This window comes from Balaenoptera acutorostrata, chromosome 14, assembly GCF_949987535.1.
Source record: "Balaenoptera acutorostrata chromosome 14, mBalAcu1.1, whole genome shotgun sequence".
NCBI classification, from domain to species: Eukaryota; Metazoa; Chordata; class Mammalia; order Artiodactyla; family Balaenopteridae; genus Balaenoptera; species Balaenoptera acutorostrata.
Window position 1 is genome coordinate 20,856,574 of NC_080077.1, and position 23,967 is coordinate 20,880,540.

The 23,967-nt window shown below is 37.2% G+C and overlaps 1 protein-coding gene across 8 annotated transcripts in view; it reads right to left on the bottom strand.

Moving 5' to 3' along the window:
* UTRN (utrophin) overlaps positions 1-23,967 on the bottom strand; it is a 506,643-nt gene that overhangs the window by 113,918 nt on the left and 368,758 nt on the right. For all 8 annotated transcript variants that reach the window (XM_057528183.1, XM_057528180.1, XM_057528182.1 and 5 more), the window contains one exon: positions 6,308-6,437. In XM_057528183.1, the coding sequence (XP_057384166.1) occupies positions 6,308-6,437 (130 nt within the window). The remainder of the gene's footprint in view (positions 1-6,307; positions 6,438-23,967) is intronic.

Genomic DNA, 23,967 nt, shown 5'->3' on the forward strand with positions numbered 1-23,967 from the left:
GCGGTTATTAGGGAAACAAAAAATGCCCTGGGGAAAAACACCCATGAGTTTTACTACCTAATTACTCAGGTTAGGTTATGTGTAATTTGGCCTCATTTTATGAGATGCAAGGAAATAATTATTGCCATCTTTTTTATGTAACCTTATGTTATACTGAGAATCAATATAAAAGTAATTTCTAAACTCTATGATAATTTCACCTTTTCACTCATTTAATGATCATGAAATTTTATTTGCACAAGTTTGCTAATACTGGCACAAAATGGACTGACATAGTAGACTGAAAAATGTCATTTATTACTTCTTTGTTGTATCATAAAATATATGAGATTTCACATAGGTGAAAAATACTCCTAACTGGCTTTCTAAAATATTATGAAGCATTTAATAATTAAAAGAAAACAGTATATTCTGAGTTAAAATATTAACTACTACTAAATACACACACAGCTGTCAAAGACCAAAGAGGAAGAACACTAATCCATACATACTTTTTTATCTGAAAGGTTTACTATTAGCCATTAATCACAGGTACAATCGTATACAACTATAAAAAGCTGTGTATGAATAAACAACACACATACACAACTATAGACACTACATACAACTACGAACACACTAAAGCAATAGCTGCTTTTTTTTTCCTCTATCATTTAAATGAAACAAAATAAATTAAGTAACTTCACCAGGCTGAAAAAGAAATAATGTTCAGACAGCCTGCAGTAAAATAATAGTTGTAGTAATAGTAACGCCTTGACTGGAATAAATTTTAAAGAAGACTCAAGGGGAAATTTATAAACAAAAAAAAGCAATCTTTTTTTGTCTTAAAATTAAAACCTGAGCAGAGGAAAACAGCTTTTCTACACCCACATATACAATCATTTGTATAATTTTCTAAACACTGTTAGAGGTGAAATACCCTATTAAAGTGTTAATTTAGTAATCGATACCATAGCCTCAACTCATAAAATGTGTGTGTGTGTGCACATCTGCATACACACCTGCCTGCATCTGTCTGTGTGGTAGAGAGGGGGACGTAGACATAAGGCTCTAACTCCCCTGTGCAATTTTGACTTTTAACCTAAGCTGCAGGTAACGAACATGTGAGAAGGCACGTGTATTCCCTGACTACCTCAAGAGGTGTTCGGGTTGTCTTGGACATCTACTTTCACTATGCAGCTGTGTGGTTTTCAGAGGAATTGAAATCTGGGACTGAGAACAGCAGGGAGGTTGGGTGAACAAGGAAGAAGCCAAGAAACATTCATGCAGGGTTAAGAGGCTCTAGACACTGAAAGTCAAGAAGGAGCTAGGAGGTCAGTGGCCAGTGAGCAGAGAGAAAGAGAGAGGAGATAAAAATGAAAGGATGAGTTGAAAGCCAGACAAAAAACCAGGGGTTACGGAGAGTCACCAACATAGAAGCTTAGTGCTCTGTCCCTCGATCTACCCTACATTAGCTGATGACCTTGGTCAGCACCACAATATTTTCTTAGCCTTTGTATTTTTATTTAAATTTTTTTAAAAAAGGCATACTGTATGATCTGCTCAACTCATTGAGATAGTTAGGAGAATACAAAAGTGGTTTGAGAAGTACAAATACAAAGAACAATGTGAATAATGATGAGACATTTGTTGTTCCACTGTTCTACTTTTTAACAGATATAAACCAGGTGGTTAAAATCAAATGAGAAACAATTCAACTTCACTAAGAGGAAATATTATACACTGACATGACACAATTGAAATCCAATTAAGTAGTTCCATATCACTCAAGATAAGGGAACTATTGACAAAGTTGTGAACTGTGTAAAATTTCTGTAATTATTCAGGTAATTTTAGTCCAATTAAAAATTATATTGACTTAATAACCATTTATAAGCGGAATGAGTAATTCTGGGTAGCTGAGTGATCCAGAGAGCTACATTTCATTCATTTAACCTAATTTTTTTTTTTTTACGGTTGCCATTTTGGAAGGCAATTTACTAAAATATAGTATAAACTCCTACGTCTTCTCTTAACTGATTTATATTCTGTCTTCAAAAATAAACAAACCACAATTCATAGCTTCAGCTTTTCTTTTGTTGTAAAAGGCCCCAAATACTCCTCTGTTTTATTTTAGAATCCCCATGTATCCTTTTTATAATTTTCTTTCTCCTCATTGTTGTCAGACTTCTTGAAGTCATTTCTCACTGTCATCCTTTTCCCCTGTCCTGTCATTTCCACCTTGCTACATACCCATAATTCACTGGAAAACAAGTTAAACTAGTTACAACAGTGTCTAAAGTAAGAGTTAATACCTCTGAGAGGGTAGTTTTTCTATGAGCTAATAAGATCTTCACTATATTTTCTACATAATATCTATCTTGGCTGCTCAGACAATTGTTCACATTCTTTCAGATTCTCAGTAACTGAGAAAGGTCACTAAGCAAGGGGAGGGCTGAGCTTCAGATACAGATATTAATAATATAGTCAGAGAGATGACAGGGTACCAGGGAGGCAAGGAGGAGAGCTGGGAGAGGAATGGGTCCAGTAAGAAACAAAGCCTGCAGTGAGTGGGACAGAATGAGCAGGGGCTGGACAGGCAAAGGAGGAAGGAGTTGGAGATCAGGTAGGAGGGACCTATGGGCAGAAAAAAACCAGAATGGACAACAGAATAAAGTTAAGAAGACCATTACCTGCAGGACATCATGAGAAGCTGGTGGGTGTCAAATGGACATTAGTTTGGAGCAGAGAGAGGCATGAGATGCTGCCACACTGGAAAACTGAGGCCAAATCACTGTGCAGCCTTGTATGGCAGGTAAAGGAGCTCAGATCCCAAGTCAGTGACTACCAGTGGTTTTTAAATGCCAGTTTTGTGTTTTAGATGTATCACTGTAGCATCTATTTATGTTGATGCAGGGATACCAGTTAAGAAAGTACTGCGAAGCAACCTAAATGCCCATCGACAGATGAACGGATAAAGAAGATGTGGCACATATATACAATGGAATATTACTCAGCCATAACAAGGAACGAAATTGGGTCATTTGTAGAGACGTGGATGGATCTAGAGACTGTCATACAGAGTGAAGTAAGTCAGAGAAAAAGAAATATCGTATATTAACGCATATATGTGGAACCTAAAAAAAATGGTACGGATGAACCCGTTTGCAGGGCAGAAACAGAGACACAGATGTACAGAACAAACGTATGGACACCAAGGGGCGAAAGTGGCAGGGGATGATGGTGGTGGTGTGATGAATTGGGAGATTGGGATTGACATATATACACTAATATGTATAAAATGGATAACTAATAAGAACCTGCTGTATAAAAAAATAAATAAAATTAAAAATTAAAAAAAAAAGATGTACACACACACACACACACAAAGTACTGCGGGAACTCTCTGATGGTCCAGTGGTTAGGACTCCACACTTTCACTGCCAAGGGCGTGAGTAGTTCAATCACTAGTCAGGGAACTAAGATCCCACAAGTCACGCAGCGTGGCCAAAAAAAAAAAGAAAGCACTGAAAAGTCCTAGCAAAAGATGGTAAGGGGCTGAAATAGGACAGTTAATATTAGTAATGATTTTTAAATGTTTAAAATATACATACTTGAAAGTTGCTAGGAGAGTAGACCTTAAAAGTTCTCATCACAAGGAAAAAAAATTGTAATTATGTGAGGTGACAGATGTTAACTAGACTTACTGTGGTGATCATTTCACAATATATACAAGTATCAAATTATTATGTTGTACACCTTAAACTTGTACAATGTTATGTCAATTATATCTCAGTAAAACTGGGGGAAAAAAGAAAATATCTAGCAGAGCATACCTGATAAAATTCTTTGTCAGCAACTGATCACTTGGTTGAAATAATTAGTTTGCTTGTTTTCAACAGCATTTATTAATTAAAAGATGCCTGAGAGCAACTCATCCTGTGCTATGCAGTAATAAAATAAAACTCCATAAGCTATCATAAAATGCATATATACACATATGACACTGTAAGATAATTGATAACAGAAAAAAAAGGAGCCAGGAGAAAAGGCTTTGGGAGAGAAAAATCATGGCAAGAAGTATTTTCTGGAATAGTTACTTAAAAACAAAGAGATGGATTCACCTTTGTGTGTCCTTTGGCACATTACACATAGCATACTCCATAAATGCTTATTAAATAGAACCAAAAAATCATTATACAATTTCTCCCTGCTCTAGTCCCTCCAACATTGAGTACTTTGAGTAGCATCACACAAGATAACTAATGTTCAAACACTATTACTGATAGCAGTTGTTCGTAAGTCATGGTAAACAACAAAGTATAAAAGCTATTATGGATAATTTTCTTTTATTTACTTTTAACAAGAGGTAAAGTCAGCCAACATTACACAAAATAGTATCAGGAAAGGAGAAAGCGTGAAAGTTGCTAATTGTAAAAAAACAAGCAAGAAAAACCACTCCAAAACAAAAAAATCATAAAGTTAAACTGACATGACTTTTTTTCTTGCCTCCCAAATATAGTATATGAAAATAGGTCTTAAAAATGTCCTGATGTAACAGCAAAATAAGGACTCAAAAGCAATATGTTTTTACCCTTTAAACTGACTAACCACTGAGGAAGAAAATTTATAGCAAAGTGAAACTCTAGTGATATAACACTTTTTTACTGCTATGAAATAGCTTATTATAAAAACGTTTCCTCCATTCTCTGAAAAGTACTGGGGAAGCAAGGAGATGAGACAAGCAGATTTAAGGTAGACTTTAAATTGGATAAGGTGAGACAGGTGAACTTCTTATTTTTCTTCCAAGCTTAGAAAACAAAAACCCAGGGAAATAGCGCCTTCTTCTTGCTGTATTTAAGTCGAAATGCTCTGTCCAACTTTTCCAGGGCCTTGTAATCTGCACCAGACAGCACGTACAAGCTCCTCACTCCTACGTGCTGTCCAGGCACAGCCCCTGACCCCACCTCCCCCGCCCCAGCTCTGCTGACTTCCCCTGACACACAGCCGCTCTGCTCCCCACTCTGGGCTGCTGCTTCCAACGATCCTGTCCCAGCTAATCGCTTCCTACCCACACCCGAGTGTGCTCAGCATACAAGTCGTTCAACCACCTGCTATGTAGCTGTGTGCATGTTGTGGGCATATGTATGTCCGTGTGTGTATATAATACATATATAATTCAGAAGGCATAATTCTCCAAAGATAGAAGTAACAATCATGAGTGATGTGCAGACTGAGAGAGGCAGAGACTCAACAATGACTTAGGTCCCCAGTAGGCTGACTAGAAAAACAGTGATACTGCCAGCAGAAAATAAAAACCAACGCTGGAAGAGATAAGTATGCTGTGTGTGTCTCTGTACACACACACACACAACAGGTCAAGAAAATCATGATCCTGATGGGAAATTTATTCCGATTGAAGTAGAGCTTCCCTGAGAAAGGCTGAGGAGGAAGATGGCTACTTCCCAAATGTCTGATCCAGTTCCAGCTACAGTCAAAGCATTTTCCAACTGTACTTCCCTTACAAGTAATAAATGCTCATGAATTACACTGCTGGACATAGCATGAGGCAGTCTTTCAGGTCTGCTTTTACTATGGAAAGTGAATGACGAGAAAATATTTTGAATGGCATGTTTATTTTTTAAAATGCATCAGAATGCTTTTATGCCAAAAGTGAAAAATCAAAATAAAGATATGTGCTGGCCCCCAAATTCATCTCTTAAATCTACTATGTGATTTATTACTATCTGCTAGTAAGGTAGATACTGTTTCAGTTTTAAGCCAAAGTACATAAATAATATAGGTTGTTATGTTTAAATTAAAGAAATTCTGTTGTCTGCTTGTAAAAGAAAGGGGCTTTCATGTCTTATTTAAAAAAGTAATCTTGAAAAAGAGAAGTTAATAATCTTACTTTCTAGATATTTAAATAATTTATGTTTACTCTTGTATTTTAAATATTCTTCTACTTACAATTATTTATCATGTAGTTTAAATATAAGAAATATAAATTTTTATTTCTTAAAGAAATTATTTTTAGTTACACTATGCTTTTTAACAAAGTATTTTTCTGCAGTTAATTCCCCTTTAAAATAATGATACTGAAGTATACAGCCATTTTATTTTTTAATTTAAGAATCTAAATATTTGTTAAAAATGACATATTTGACTAAAGTAATACTTAAAAGAGAAATTTTAATACTAGATCCTGAAATTCTGTAAGAAATTTTAAAATATCAGGTCCTGATATGCTGTAAGAAAATTCTCTTGTTGATTCTGGTGTTTTGTTCTCACCTGTGTTTTTATGATGTACTAAAGAAATCAGTCTCACCTGTTTTTGATTGTAGGTTTCTTCTTGGTTCTTCAGGGGCCTCAATTGGTTGATCAGCCAGGAAAACTCGAGCTTGGTCTATAGCATTCAGGACAGAATACTCTTTCTCCTTTAACTCACGTCTCAGTGCCTTTGCAAAGAGAAGCAAAAGTTGAATTTGTAACGTTATGTGTTCAAGTCATGGAACATCTTCAATTAGACCACTTCTGATCACACTTGTCAAGGGAATGTCTAATCACCAGCATGTTAGCGAGATCAGAAGTAAAAATGTAAATTTTACACATATGAATGATGAAACATGAATAAAAGCAAAAAGATGATTCCTGTAGAACTTATATGAAAAAAAAAAATCAGAACCTCCAAAATTTACAATATTCACCTAAGGGAAATTGCTACAGTATATCTGATCTTACACAAAATGTACTTTTAGGGTTATCACTACCATCAGACTGCTAAATCTAAGATAGTTTTTTCTTGTAAGACTGACTGACCAAAAAATTACATCCAGTGGTAGAGATAGAGGCGATTTCACAAGTAGTAATGAGATCCTCAGAAGTGTTTTACATTCTTTGGAATATATTAAGAAAAAAATTAAGAGATAGAAACAAATTAAAGTACATGAAATCAAAACTAAACCAAAGAGAACACATAAAAGACATTCTCCAATTATCTTAAAATATATTCCATCGCTCATGCTGAGGCAATTACAATTTTTCCCTTGTGAGGTTTTTCATGCAAATATATGTCTCAGAATAGTTTGTCTTTAGCACTTCTGTGGTTTTAAGTAGGGTCAAACTTTCACCTCTGCTCCTATAAAATGTTTGGTGATTAAAACTTAATTGACTAGGGTTTAAAAACAACAAAACTCGTCCAGTGACTACTGCAAGATAAGAGTAAATGAAGACTTTCTCATGTGCTATTTTAATACTGTAGCTAAGTCAAAATTACTCAATATTGTTACCTCTTAAATTATGTACATAAACACCTACTGGCTCTAATATTTTGCTTTTAATACAGTTCCTCGGCAATGCATTATGAAAACTCAACTTTTCATTTTCTAAAATATTACACTCTAATAGTATTTTAGAATCAACAAAATCCTTCTGAACATAAGTATTTTTTTAACAGCATTTGATATATGTTGGGATGACGGGGTATTTGGAGGCCATATCCTCATCTTCCACAGTAAATAAAAAGCAAAAATTTTTAATTTCTAGAAATATCAGAATAATCTTACATAAAAAAACTGAAACTGAACAACAGAAAAACACTGGTAATGAAGTTGAAAGAGACCATCACAGGTGGGGAGGGATGAGAAGGGCAGGCAAGGAGTAGAGAGAAAGGGCGTGACAGTGACTGTGTCCTGCGCACCTGAGACTTAACAAATACTGGGTGCTGGAAAGTCATTGAAGAGCTGGACAAGACAGTGGTGATGGTGGGGGGCTGTCAGATATATATTTTTGTTTGTCTATAGTATCATTGTCAGATCTCTGATAGTCATTAAAAAAACAAGTCTGGGGACTTCCCCAGCCATCCAGTAATTGGAACTCAGAGCTTCCACTGAAGGGGTCACGGGTTCGAACCCTGGTCAGGGAACTAAGATCCTGCGTGCCACGTGGCATGGCCACAAAAAAAGTCTGAGTCTGAGAGAAAGTCCCACAGGTCTGGAGAACCTGTTTTCCTTCCTGACCACTAAACTCCAGCGCTTCATAAAACAATCCTCTCTGCATGGAGTGTTGGCGGGGGAATGTCTCCTGAACTCCTTGGAGACGCCGAGGTAGGGAAGTAGAGGAGGCAAGCGTGGGCAGGTGGGAACTACGCAGAGAAAGTAAAAATATGGGGCTCGAGCTCTAATGCCAACTCACCACCCAAATATCCTAGAGGACAGCATACATTTAATATCTGTTCATACTCTACTTTGCAAATTTAATTTTGTTATTCAATTTGTTCTATTTCAATTATATTTAATTGCATGTCAGAAATGGGTTTAACTTTCAACAGCGCTACACATATAATCATTTCACTGCCCTTTACCTCTCAATTAGACAAAAAAGAAAACCAGCATTTCCTAACCACCTGGTGAACATTAATGATAAGATAATTAGACTTCAACAGAGTTGTTTTGTACACAGAGCTACAAAGTGTCATTCAGATTTAGGTTCTAATATCACGACATATTTGGGCAGTCTTAAATGAGTATAACATAATCTAATTGGAATTTTTTCTATTTTAATGACTTTTTATTTTCATTCAAAACAATTCTGTTCTCAGGCAATAACAAGTATTGGCAAGGATGTGAAGAAGTTGGAACCTTCCTACACCGTTGTTGGAATGCTTAAAATGGTGCATCCACTTTGAAAAACAATTTGGAAATGCCTAAAAATGTTAAACATAGTTATCATATGACCCAGCAATACCACTCTTAGGTATATATCTAAGAGAACTAAAAGCATATGTTCACATAAAAACTTGTACATGAATGTTCATAGCAATATTATTCATAAGAGCCAAAATGTGGACACAACCCAAACACATCCATCAACTGGTGAATGGGGACTTCCCTGGTGGTCCAGTGGTTAAGACTCCACGCTTCCGTTGCAGGGGGCATGGGTTCCATCCCTGGTCAGGGAACTAAGATCCCGCATGCCACACAGTGCGGCCAAAAAAAAAAACCAAAAAAAGTCACCATCAACTGGTGAATGGATAAACAAAATGTTGTATATCCACACAATGGAATCTAACTCAGCAACAAAAATGAATGAAATAGTGATACATGTTACAACATGGTTGAATCTTGAAAACATTATGCTAAGTGAAAGAAGCCACACACAAAAACCCATTACTATGAAATGTCCAAATAGGTAAGTGTCTAGAGACAGAAAGTAGATTGGTGACTGCTTAGGGATGGGAGGTTGAGGAAAGAATGTGTACCTGCTCATGGGTCAGGCTTCTTTGGGGGGTAATGAAAATGTTCCAAAACTATCATAGATAGTGATGATGGTGGTACAACTCCGAAAACACTAAAAGCCACTGAACTGATCACTTTAACAGAGTGAATTTCATGTTATGTGAATAGTATCTCAATAAAGTTATTAAAATAAAATAATTCTGCTCTTTTTCCCAAAAATGTCCTCTAGGCATTCTGTTTATTTACTAACCTCTCTCCCCCCTCATCTGCAAGGTAAAAGCTCATCTTGTATATGTAGTATGTTCCCACCTCAGTGTTCCCAGAGCACATCTATTTCTTTAACACAGTTCATCCTGATATATTGTGACCATGCCTCTGTCCCCTCCATTACACCGTCAGTTCTTCCAGGTAGGCTCACCTCTTAATCACTCAAAATTCTCAGTGCCTGTCTAGACATATACAGAAAGTACTCAATAAACGCTTGAGGAACAATGAATAAAAGAAGACATGCTTTCAGAATTAAATACTATGTATGATTTTAAATTATGACCAAGCAAAATATACCAAAGTCTCCCAAATCTGATTACCCTAAAATGGAATAATTATTGGATTCCAGTTAGCTCTGGATTATTTGAACTAGTTTGAAAATTTTTGGTAAATAATTTTTTTTAAAATTTATTTATTTTATTTCTTTTTGGCTGTGTCGGATCTTCGTTGCTGTGTGCGGGCTTTCTCTAGTTGCAGCAAGCGGGGGCTACTCTTCGTTGCAGTGCACGGGCTACTCATTGTGGTGGCTTCTCTTGTGGAGCACGGGCTCTAGGCACATGGGCTTCAGTAGTAGTGGCACATGGGCTCAGTAGTTGTGGCTCCTGGGCTCTAGAGCACAGGCTCAGTAGTTGTGGCGCACGGGCTTCACTGCTCCGCGGCATGTGGGATCTTCCCGATCTAGGGCTCGAACCCGTGTCCCCTGCATTAGCAGGCGGATTCCTAACCACTGCGCCAGTAGGGAAGCCCGGTAAATAATTTTTGATGCAAAGTTAATTTTCCCCTATAATCTAACTCAGCTAGTAAGTACGAAGTATTTCAGTTTGCTGTGGGTCATTATTTTATTAATAGCAAATATCCTTTTCTCTCCCTAAACAAGGAACTGATCTCACTGAAAGGGGTGATACTTCATCTTCCCTTGTTTTTCCATATCCTAATTCATGAGGTAACTGCATAGGGCATTGTTTCAAAATGAATGCAGTCATTAGATTGAAGGTAGTAACTGTTATTACTATTGTGTCAAATCCATCTAAAACATATTGGCTTAAAACAATGACAACTTATTTTTCATGATTCTGTGGACTGGCAATTTGACCAGCTCTTCTGCTACTGCCATGGGGGATTACTCCTAAGGCTGTAATCATCTGTGACTTGAATGGAAATAGAAGTCCAAGATGGTCTCACTCACATGTCTGGAAATTACTGCTGGCTATTAGCTAGAGCACCTCGGTTTCCCTCTATATGGTCTCGAATTGTCCAATAGGCTGGACTGGGTTTCTTCCACATGATGATTGGTGTTCCCAAAGGGCAGAGTGAAAACTGCAAGATCTTTTGAGGCATTAGCTCTACAATAGCTCTGTCCAAAAAAAACTTTCTATAATGATGGAAATGTTCTACAACTATGCAGGTCAATATGGCAACACTAGTTGTGTGTTGCTATTTGGTATGTACCTGAAATATGACTGGTACAACTAAGGAACTGAATTTTAAATTTTATCTAATTGTAATTGATTTAAATTAAATAGAAATGGTCATATGTGGCAAGGGTTCGCGTATTAGACCGCACAGCTCTAAGAATCTGCACATCACTTCCACCACATTCTATCATTTGAAGCAAGTCATAAGGCCAGCACAGATTCAAGAGAATGGAAAAATATAGTTCATCTCTTGATGAAGGGAACCACAATGTCCCTTTGCATGGAGTTTTGGACATAGAGAGCAAGTTTCATTATTTTAGCAATTGGCCACACAGGATAAGGGAGAAAGGGAGGGTTGGGTGGGTAATATTGCCCCATGGACTTGGTAATATTTTATATAAGTTCTCATGAAGGCATCTCAAAACAGTGATCTTTGAAGAAAGATCTGAAGGAAGTGAGGGAGCCAGCCATAAGAGGGAGGGAGGCAAAAGAGAGGGAGCTATAATTGCAAAGGTCCTGAGGGAAGTGTTTGCCAGGCTTAGCAGGCTGGCACTGTCAGAGCTGAATGAGTGGATGTTAAGGGTAACTACTTCTGTAAAAATATTTTATATCATGAAAGTTAGAGGGGAAAAAATGCTTTATGGTTGTTAGGAGAGGTACCTGGTAACCACATTCTTCTTCATACAGCAGTTATCTGGCTACCTTGCTGACTCAAGCTTGGCCATCAACCTAAAAGTTCTCCGTGTGGCAACCTGTCACAAAGCTTATGCATTTTCTATTCTACTACACAGGTGGAAAGATCCTAATCCCCCTCCCAGACAAACACACATAAATGAAGCTTGGGCCTAAAAGACCCACGATCAGCTGTAACAAGAAAAAGATACAGAATAATTTCAAAAAATAAAATTGAAAATTGTATTTTAAAAGTTGCGTGCTCTAAGGTGTTTAATATAAAGGGATAGAGACTCAGCTACCTCAAGAGTCAAGAATAATAAATGGAGGGCACAATGATTGTCCCATGGCCGTAATATTTGACTTCCCTGCCATCCCAAGGTGGCATGAGAGTGTATGATAGAATTTTCCAACAAACGTTTCCACCAAAATTAGAATTTCAAAACTCATATTAAATTCATACAGTCTACAAAGAAGTACGCCAGGCACAAGAGAAGACAGCAATTAATAAGCCTGTGATTCGAACTCTTAAGGAACTTATAAAGAGAGAGAATAGTGCTAGTGAGAACGTGGTAAGTGCCACCCGTCTTTGAGAGCCGTATAAATAGGGCACTGAGGAAACACACAGAGGAGGGAGGGAGGTGGAGGGGATAGCAAGCAACGGTCTCAAAAATGCGTGAAGTGTGTTTTGAAAAAGAACTTGGAATCAGATTAAAGGTAATTAGGGGAAAAGCAATTCAAGAAAACAGAATAACAGGTAAGGTAATTTAGTCCCTCATTGTTTTCCCTATTAGGTAGCTTCTGCATGCTCATTTAAATGAAATGAAGCCCCGGAACGTCAGACTGATGAAGACCTGATGCGCATATCAGAATTTAACTAGTGAAATCACAGAGTTTTCATTCTCAATCATTTCTATGAACCCAACAAGCCCTTCAGCAGAGCCTGCCTTCCCTCCCACTTCTCTTCAGTGGCTCCTGCTGTTCCCATGAGTGTCAGGCAGCAGAGTAAATTGCTTCTTAGTCAACTTCAAATGCCTAAAGGGAGATTCTCAGTGATCCTCCTGAATGGTCGGGGAACATTTCTCCCCACCCACTATTAGTTCATGGGAAGGCAGGGGATTAAGGGATAAGGCGGTATAAAGAAGTGACGGGCATGGCTTAAGTAAGAAAGTCTTATCAGTCAATCATTTCCTCTTCATTTGCATCATGAACGTGACATCGCTCACTGTGATGGCTGAATTGCTGCCAAGGAGACAGCAGTTCTATCCGTTGCTCCTGGAAGCACTGACATGGAGATGCACAGGATCCTGCAAGCCCCTTAGAATGAACACAGGGTCTGAGAGAACCTGGAGGGAGCAGGGGAATCCCTGCCATCCCCTCTGTCCTCAGTTGGCAACTTGTCACACTGGACTGAGACAGGGGGAGAAGAATGACAAACACGTGGGTGTGCACTAAATCCCGGTGTCATCCCCTCTTCTTTAAATCACAACTGTCCCCTCGCCTCTCTTTAATCTAAAGCCATTATCCGCATTGTCTGTATATCAAGTGGCAAAGGTCACTGGTATGCACTTTTCTTTAAACTTTCTAGATCATATTAAAATTATATGATTTTTTTGTTAAATTAGATCTTTTTGTTCTTCTGCTAAAAACCCTCCAATGGCTTCCTGCTGCACTTAGAAAAAATTCTCAACTTCCTACCAAGATCCAGAGCTTCCCTACTCTCTGAACCTCAACTACTGATACACCCTAAATTCCAGTCTCAAAGTCTTTATTTCTGTTTCTAGAATATGTCAAGCTTTTCCCGCCTCGTGGCCTTTGCAATCCAGAAGGCTTTTGCTTCACATCTCCAAAGACTGGCTCCTTCTCATTATTTAAACTCCACATTCGGTATGTCTGTTGGGTGAATGAATAAAGAAATGAGTAAACTGACATGAAAGAAAATGTGGGATTCAAGGAAGGAAAACTCCTGGGAAACGGGAGTAGCTCATACAAAGTTGGTCTGCAGAAGAAAAAAGCATAGCAGCAGGGGAGGAAAGTAGTCATCTCCTTAGAGCTCTTCACAGAAAAAGTTATTTCTCAAGACATAATATCTGTGGGCTTTCTTAGCAATCTCACTGATCCTCACTGGTCAAAGTCAAAGAGATCCACAAGGGTCACCCTTCCTGACCCTTTAGGGACCCAGCTCTAATACCAAACTCACCATCAGTATAAACATCCCCTGCCCGGCAGAGCCAGCCCACTCTCCTCTTTGCCACTCCAGTGCTTGGCATCCACTTTGCTGGAGCGTTCACCATACATTTCTGTCCTGGCTTCTTTGCAGACCTGACTCCTACACCAGAATGTTCTGAAGGTTCACATCTATGTCCCAGAGGACAGAGTAGAAACTCAATGAATTTGTGTATGAAAGAATCAGGAGGCATTTTTAAAAAGTGTTTTGTGGTGTAGTAAAACCAGATAAAGATTTGCAGCCAACAGCCTTGTGTCAACAGTCCAGTGCACACCATTTAGGCACACCTTTACCCACCACGAGCCCTTGAATTTGTCCCGTAACTTCTCTGCAGCTTAATAACAAAATCACTCTACTAACTTCACAGGTGAGATACTGAATGCGAACATACCTTGAAACTATTCAGTGCTGTAGAATAACTAGTTACTACAAAAATGATGCTAATTGAAAGTCTTACCATCAGTCTCAGCTCTTCTCCGAGACCGAGTTTCTTTCCTCGGACTTTATTCACTGTTATTGTGGGGGAAAGTTCTAGCTGTTTTATCTACAATAAACAAAACCAGTACCCAAACCTCCATTAGCAGGAACAATTGAATTTAACTTTTGTAAGAGGTAAATTATTTAATTATGAGCAAAGCAGAATTATGTGGTCCTCCAAGATGAAGTCAAAATGTTTGGTAAGCATCAAACTGTGTTGTAAGACTATTAAGTCACTTCAGATTCTCAGAAGGCAAACAAATAAATGTAGTGTCTTTTCGTGAACCACTTTGTTCCAGAATAAAACGTCAATGTAAACCTCTGTGGTGGTAAAAAGGGTTAGCCAGATTACATCACTCACACTAATTTGGTATAAATATCATATTTCTTCAACTGATCAGTCCAACAAACAGTGGACTTTTTTCCTATCCTTCTAGGCACAGCTAAATCAAACACAGCCACCCGTTTTCCCTCTTTCTTCTTTTTGGGAGAGAACTTAAACTGGGCATCCTAAAACTGTTTTCTAAACTCCCATGCTGACATGGAATACTGGCGTTTTCATGCTAACAATACAAGGTCCAAAGGAAGAAGGGACAAAAATGAGAAATCGTAAGCAAGGTTGCAGTGAAACTTTACTTTCATGCGTTGCTGGAAGCAGAAAACTGGTTCAATCATTTGGGAAAGTAAGTTGGCAATATACCAAGAGTCATTACTATGTTCATATTGTGTGAAACAAGAATTTCGCCTTTGGGATTATATCCTAAAAAAATGATCCAAAAAGAGCTACAAACACAAAAGTTTTCATTATAACATTATTTTTGATTAAAAAAATGAAAGCAACTTAAACACCTAACACCTGGAAAATATTTAGGTTCACTACAATACAGTTACACTAGGGATCATTAAATAACCTTGAAAAATTATTGTGAAAATGACTGCATAGCAACATGAAGAAATAGATATGACATGTATCTAAGTGGAAAAGACAGGAAAAAAACTATGTACCCTATTAAAACTGTGTGAAAGGTGAATATGCGAAAAGAAAATAACCCAAAATGAAAATGGATGTTTTAGAGTGGTAAAATTATGGCTAGTATTTTGCTCTTTATTTTATAAAATCTGTAATAAATTATTTTCACAATTAAAAATTATGCTTTTAAGAAAAGAATGCCAAATGGAATCAAGTTCATTTATAACTGAACAAATTACTACTTTTAAAGAACAGCATTATTAAGAATTACAAATGTGTTTTAGAAGCATACTTTTTATAACAATCATAAAACTTTTGCATTATGTTTTTCTTCAATTACCTCTCTGAAGTTAGATTTATTTATAAATGCAATACATGACAACGTAGTTACTAAATGAGAGACTCCATATGTTTAAGTCACTCCCTATGTTTGTTAGGGATCTTAACTCATCTAGCTTTTAAGGTGTCAAATTTAGACACAAGAGGGAATCTCAAACACTGGGAGAATAAGCTATATTTTAAAACCTACCTCAACAATCAAAAATATGCCTATTCTTTTCTCCCATAAAAAAATCCTTCCAACTCTAGTTTTGAATAATTTAGGCAGTATTAAGACAGGAAAAAGGTAACCTCTTGGGTAACCTCTTACCTGACTACAATATTAAGGCATAAAGTATAATGGTGTTGATAAATTTTCTTACAACTTCAAGTACGTTATTTCCAGCTCTTGGGGAAAGATTGTTGCTTACATTTCTGCCAGCTATTATCTTTATTAAAGATTCAGCTATTTAAAAGTAGAAATATTTTCAAAATGTAATATTTTTTCATACAAATCAAAAAGGATTATAGAGAGACAAAGAGGAAAAAGGAACATTCATACCAAAGGACCTGTTATCTCTGGGTCTATTTCATTCACTCAACGTTCAACAATAATTAACTGAGCATCTAGAATGCCAGAAGTAGACAAAGATACGATAGAAAATAATTATCTTAGATGATGATAAATGCTATGGAAAAAAGAGAAAAGCAGAAGAAAATAAGAGAGCTTAGGAGTACTGGGATGGGAATTACAATTCAAGGAGAGAAGTCTAGGTAGGCTTCACTAGGAAGGTTCCATACAGCAAACATTTGAAAGCAATGGATAGTTATCCATGTGGATACCAGGGAAAGAGCATTCCAGGCATAGAAGACAGCACGGTACTGTGACCGAAGGCACAGTGTGGCTGAAACCAGCATATAGGAGAGAAAATAGTAGGAATAAGATGAGCAAGGTGTCAGTGCGAGGTAGGTCAGATGATGTAGGTTTTGCAGACCGTTATGAGAACTGTAGCCTTTATTCTGAATTACATAGGAAGTCACTACAGACTTCTGATTTATCTGAATAGGAACACTCTGGCTGTTGTGCTGAGAATAACAGAGACGTAATTGTAGCTCTGAACATCTGGTAAGAGGTAGACAGACTCAAATTCTGTGTTCTGAATGTAGAACCAACAAGATTTCCTAACAGACTGAATGTGCAAGAAAGACAAGATTGAAGGTGATTATTTTTTACCTAGCAATCAGAATAGGATTCTATCAGTTGAAATGAGGGAGACTGGGTAGAACAAGTTTTGAAGGGCAGGTTCAGGAATTTAGTTCAGACATACACTAAGCTGGAGATTCCCAGGTGGAGATAGTATGTAAACATATAAATTTGGGAGTGATTGAGAGATGACATGTAAAATTCATCAGAAGGTCAGATGAGTTCAGGAAGGAATAAGTACAATAGAAAGAATCTGGCATGGCCTGACCCCTGAGGCGTCCCAATTTTAGGAGGCTGAGGAAAGAAGGAGGAATTAACAAAGGAAACTGAGAAGGAGCTACCAGTGAGGTGAGAAGAAAATCAGGATAGAGTAGTATCCCAGAAGTCAGGTAAAGAGACAGAACAGAAGTACACTTAGTGAGTCAACAGGAAAGGGAGGACAAATAATGGTCACAACTCAGCCAACATCAACAAACAGAGACATGACAAGTTACAATGAGGGACATATAACTCAGAGTGGGGACTCAGGACAGCTTACTTACTTGAGGAGAAAAGAGATGCTTGCAGTAAGTTTTAAGAGGCTTTTGCTATTGTAAAAGTGTTGCTTTATGTATGTCAAAACATACATTAATGTTTTTCTTTTTGATGCGAGCAGCTCTGGCTATATAATTTGCAGAACGCTGTGTAAAGTGAAATTGCAGGGCCCCTTGTCCAAATATTACTAAGAATTTCATGATGGTGGCAGTAGAGCATTAAATCAAGTGCAGGGCCCTTCAAAGAACAGAACCTTGTGTGATCGTGACCGCATGGGACGCACATCCATTATGCAAGGCATCTGAACTGTAACAAATAGGTATTGCTGGTACGGCAGGATTTCTTAGCTTCTGGTTTCAAAAAGGCACTTAACTCATTATTGGAGAACGCAAGCAGAAAAAAAAACGATACAAACGTAAGGAGAATATGTTAGAATGTAATTTACTTTTTTCCCCAACTTGCTTGCAAGGCTAAATCAGCATATACAGATCTGAAGTCATTATAGTATGACAGCAAAAAAGGGCAGCAGAGTCGTTAAATTTGATAGCACTAATAAAGCTACATGAAAAAAGGGAAAGAAAACAGGCTTACTTTTCATTGGTATGCAGACAAAATTTTTTAAATCTCCGTAGTGTTTTAAAAGTTTTGGTTAATGTCCCTGAATGAACATTTAATATATAAATTCATTTTGGTTCCACCCCATTGACATAAAAAATGATGCCTGAATCAGAATACTAAGTATGAATGCTAAAACTAAGATGGGAATCCTCTAGCTTCTCACAGTAATAAAACGGTATTCTTCCCTACACTTTAAAAAATATGTGCACACATAAATGTATTCCTTCATCTAGCAAATATATTCAGTGTTTCCTATCATCAGGCGCTGTATTAGGTCCTGAACTTACATTTTCTCTCTCCTTCAGCCTTGTTCTACATATAACCAAAGAGGGAGGGAAGCAACATCTCTTGCTCTACTGCATACGCCAAGTCACACCATGGCTCATTTGGAGCCGTGGCTAATTTGGAGAATTTTCCCTCCAGGAGTTTTGGTAACACTCTTTAGTGAATTCTTATTCCAAGGTCTCTTCCCAGCTAGAAGGCTACACACTTGCACTATGGAGCTTTTCCAACCTTCCCAAGTACAAACAATCATGATTTATCTGTGTCTCCCTGGCTGTGTGTTCATACTCACATTACAGTGCTTTTGATATCTACTTTAGTCACTTGTTTTCGAGCCTGTCTCTGCCATTAGGTGGTGAAATCTGTGACAACAAAAACAATCTTAGGAACTGATGTATGCTCAGCCCCTAGCAAAGTATGCAGCAAACATTGGGTGCAACTCAAAAGTTTCCTGAATGAATAAATAAACTGTTAGATAAATGAAACTGTCTCTGGGCTAAATATGCCCAGAGGCAGTTCATTAGCAAGGGGCTGTATTGCTTGGTTTTACAGACCTCTACTTGCCTACATCTGTTGTCTACTCTTTAATTTCACCACTAGGGACCGACAATTATTAGGATGCCTTGCCTCTCCCTCTAAACTCGGATATTCTATGACCCTTTGGGGTGAGGTTCCAATTACCCACATCAGGCTTGGGAGACAAATGCAGTTAACTGAATGAGGTGTGGCAGGTAGGTGCAGGCTCACATAGAGAACTGCCGCTTCAGGTCTTCACACAGACTTTGCTAACAGACCTTAGGGGGCTGTGCTTTTAATAAGAAGGCAGTCAACATAGGTGGCAGAGGCTGAAGGGGAACTTGGGAAATAATTTAATCAATTTTAGAAGAAGGTCAATTTTTCATTAGGTAACTTCATAACACAGCAAGACACTGAAATTTCAGGTTTGCAGACAGAGTGTCAGATAACTTTAGTAGGGAGAATAACCATACACACACACACACACACACACACACACACACACACACACACACACACAAACAGACTAAATTTAATGGTGGAGTGTTGCTGTTTTAAAGACAATGTTATTTTAATGAGTAAGCTTGCAAATGTATCTTGGCAATTCAGTTTAAGGCCCAAATGTCCTGATTCTTATATAATGAGGTTTGAATATAGGAATTCAATTGGGTTAAGCAAAGGACAGAATAGCCCTGAAGGAATGGAAAAGCCCCTAAGATATTGTACCTGAATCATACACTTTCAATTATTCTTGGTGATTTCCTTTTCTAAAGTCAAACATGAATTATACAGCAGAAAGGGTGTTAGAGCTCTGATAACTGCTCCTACCTAAGTTAATAGGTACATTGTTATGAAAATGAAGTGCAAATTGAATAGCAAAAACTGAATCTGCAATTTTATCCAATCTACAAGTATCTGACAAGTAAATTCATAACATTACAAATGAACGCTACATACATCATAGGTGCTTTCTAAGTAATTGTTGATTGAATGATAATCTCACACTTTTGAAAGTGAAGCTACAAATAAGTGACCTCACTTTCCAAAACACTTTTTAAATGATACTACAAATTTAAGTCAATAAGTGGGAAAATTCAACTTTATCAATTTATTCTAGAAGTCATTAGAAATATTATATATTTTAAAGTAGTAATTTATTTTGACATTTGACGGGATGAAATTTGTATCTACGTGAGAAAAAAAATAATGTGATTGTGTTGTTTACCAAGCAGATACCTAAAAAGTTTGGAAGATGATTCCTGTTTAATTTAACAGGTTGACCCTAGATTTTAATGGGGGGCTAGTTCTGCTGGACAATAAATAGCAGATATTAATATGGTTTTGTTTAATTAAAACAACCCATATAGCCTAGACAGTTTTAAACAAAACAAAAATGATCAAAACTGTCAAGACAAATTCTCAGCAATTATGTGAGATGAGATTAGCCACCATTTACTGAGTATTTACTGTGGACCAGGTCTCACGCCAAACACTTAACCATCAAGGCACTTTGACTTATGATTATGATTATGATTTAACAAGTCTGCCTATGTGATGGGTTGTTAAAACATTGAACAAAGTATTTATTATGGTTGTTGCTGAAAATCTATTAATGTTCTGAGTCACTGGTTTAAATATCCAAGAAAGTAGAGGTATTTAATTAAGGGTCCAAAATATATTGATGTTTCATAATATCAGTTCCTGGAACATTTACATAACAGAAGGGAAAGATGCCAGTCAGTGAGTCACGCACTTCAATGTATAAGATAGATTTTTGAGCTGAGCCTTTGCTGTGGGGCTTTCTGCTTGCTCATTGCCTAGGACTGCTACATTTTTCAAGAAGCATCAACCCTACTAACTACTTTGCTTTTCTGATTTGTTTCTGGTCTATGGAATGTTTGCTGTATTTTGGAGCCCAATTTTGCCATGCTTGATTTTCTGTTTTTTACATTTTATCTATAATTATTAGGTGTTTGAGCGGATGAGGTGCTTTGAAGTATGACCTTACAGTACCTCTGACCTTGAAGTCTCAGAGCCATCACCTAAACATTTAAATGTATAATATTCCTTCTGGATACAGTCACAAGCACAGAGCGTTTAGGTATAGGAATGACTAAAATATGTCACTGGAGTAGAGGCTGTGCCTTATTGCCCTCTGTATATTCAGCATCAATTCAACATATAAGTCATTCCGTGAACAGTGGGGGTGGATGGATGGATGGATGGATGATGAAGTGACTTGCACTGCCATTATCAAAGAAAGGTTATGAAAAAGTGTCATTAAATCACTGATGTACATATAAAGGACTAGAGTATAGAAATATATGTGGGACTCAGAAAACTTTGAGAATATATGAGTTCCCATAAACCAACCCTTTTGTATCTGAGGTGACTGAACACCTGTATCTGAGATACCAGAGTCTCTTAACCCTCTGTAGATGGTGCAAGCAGACTGGATCCAGGGTAAAGAGATGCAAATGTAAGATAATGTATACTATTTCTGTTCTTTTACTTATAAACACTCAAATATTGCCTTTCAAGGTAATTAGATTCATGGTTAAACATATATAATTTGCCTATTAGCCTTTAATAAGTTAACTAAAGGCAGTGCATGCAGAAGTGTCTTATGGGCTTGGCCTTTCCATGATAAGCTGTTTTCTTTTATTAAGAACAAGAAATAATAAATCACCTTCCAGTCTCTAGGCTCATATCTAATCCCATATAAATTCTCAAAAATATTGTTGCTTCAATGGCTTCATCCAATTATTTGAGGAGTCTAAGTTTTTTTAAGGCACCAATAGGCTAACACAACAAGTGTATGTTATGATGTCAAAACTTATAGTGCCCAAACATAGTGAATCTAAGGAAAAATACAAAATGTAGACACAGAGCAACTAAAATTTAAAATATACTATAAAATAAGTCCTAGTTTAAAGAATAACCCCAAACAGCTATTGCTTATTGAACACTTACTATTTGTACTCTGCTAAGTGGTTTATACATAGTGATGGTCAGAACAGGATAGCAGAGATTGGAGAATATGCCCCAAAACCTAGTTTATAGGGTTAGTGTGGGAATTGAAATCAGATCTACCTAAGCCCACGTGCTAGGTTCAATCACTCTGTACAGACAGGGCCAACATAAGGTGCCTAGAATAGAGAATAATACACCACTATCCAAGTGAGAAGAGCCAAAGAAAAGTTTTCAGTGAACTTGAATACATATACTGCTGAGGATATGCGTTAAATAGTCAGATGTCTACCTATAATTATTTTCTTCAAATTCTTCATATGACTCCTTGACATCAGATTTTGACATCACTGGAAGCAACTTTTGAGTCGCCTAACAGTTTTCCAGCATGTAGTAACCCCACATCCACCTAAGGTTCTGAGACATAGACTTGTTTTTTAGTTTGTATATAACAACATCACTGAAAATTTTAATGTAAAACTTAAGTGTTAATTAAGTGTAACATCAGCACAGGTGGTTTTCAGATGTATCCGGTAGATGTGTATTTGTCTTGTCCATAGCAGAAGAACATATGGTATCTCTTTCTAAATTGATCTTTAAAAGATTTGTGTACAACGATATTCAAGACTTGCATTTATGTGATCACATCTCCTGGAATAATTAACAAATCAGAGTTAAACTTCTTTGCCTCGTATTTAAAAAGAAATCCATCTAGTAATCTCAAGATATTCTACTTGAGCTTGGAGAGATTATGTCAAATTAATTCAACTTCCCTAAATAGTACTGTGTGGTTCAAAATAAAGTAATTCAGACAGCCACCTGTAAAATGAGAGAATGAGTTTGAAATCAAATACAAGGTCCCCTCTTTCTATGGGAAAATTTTAGAGAACAAAATATCTTGCCTAATATTATTATCAAACCACTTAAGGGTTGATTTTGATTGTTCTCACTAGGTATATACTTTTAAGTCATAAGGCAAGAGTTCTTTGAAGTTAAAAAGATTTTTTAAAATTTATTATGACAGAGACTTAAATACCAAGAAGTTAGAAAAAAATGACAAAGTTTGTAATAATAGAAAAAATGGAAAGAAAAAGACTAAATGCTACATTTAATGCTAAACATATCGGTGAAAAAATTAGTTTAAAAATTATTTTATGTTCTGTTTAAAGCTACATCATACTGTTATAATTGAATTCTACAATCCCTTAAGGAAAAAAGATTGGTAATAAATGTGCACACGAACTGAAAACGTGCCTGAATTATAACCAAGGGACCAAAGTAGGGGGTTAGAGAAATGGGTGGTTAGACAGACAACCAGAGATTTAGGACAGCAACGTGCAGTTCACAGCTCAGCCACGAACCTTGTTGGCAATGACTTCTCATAGCACAGAGAAGACATAGGAACTGTAAGTCTGAGAGCTACAAATATAGGCTCTCCCTGAGTGGAAGCTCCATGCGGACAGGGACTGTGTCTGTTTTCTGTACCTCTGTCCTTCTGGTGTCTTAGAAACTGCCAGACACACTAAGTAAATGATAAGTATTTGCTGGAAGTGAAGGAAGGAGGGAGGAAAACTCAGATCTCATTAAATCATATGCCTCTCATTTGCTTCCACTATAAATAAGGGGATTGGACTGAATTATTTCTTGGGTTCCTTTCAATCCTAATAATTGACAATTCTAAGTTGTACACACTCACTCGCACACACACAGACACACACAAGATTTTCCCTGATAAAAAAAATCTGAAGACCAGGGGAAAAGATATCTCCAAGGACATGGGAAAGAAAAATCTTGCCTGAAACATAGAGCAACCACATGTACACCCAAATGGATTTTGATTTTAAGAAAAGACCGAGGATAAATTAGAGACTTAGGTTAGAACATAGGCAAGGCTGAGGTTCCACTACAGCTGGCGAAGTTCAGTAAGAAAGGTAAACTACTACAGGTAGGTGTCACATCTTTAAATATTACCCTAATTGTACGAACTATAGTGATTGGCCCTCCTTGTAATAATTTATAGCAATTAGAAACATTACTCTTGGCAGTTGGGAAAGAAGGTTACTTTTGACAGAATGTAACTGTATTTGGAGACAGGGTTTTTAAAGAGGTAATCAAGTTAAAATGAGGACATTCATTAGGGTAGGCCCTAATCCGATATGACTGGGGTCTTAATAAAAAGAAGGTATTTTGAGCAGTTTTAAGACACAGATACCCACACAGGGTACACCATGTGAAGACACAGGGAGAAGACGGCCATCTACAAGCCAAGGAGAGGGCCCTTA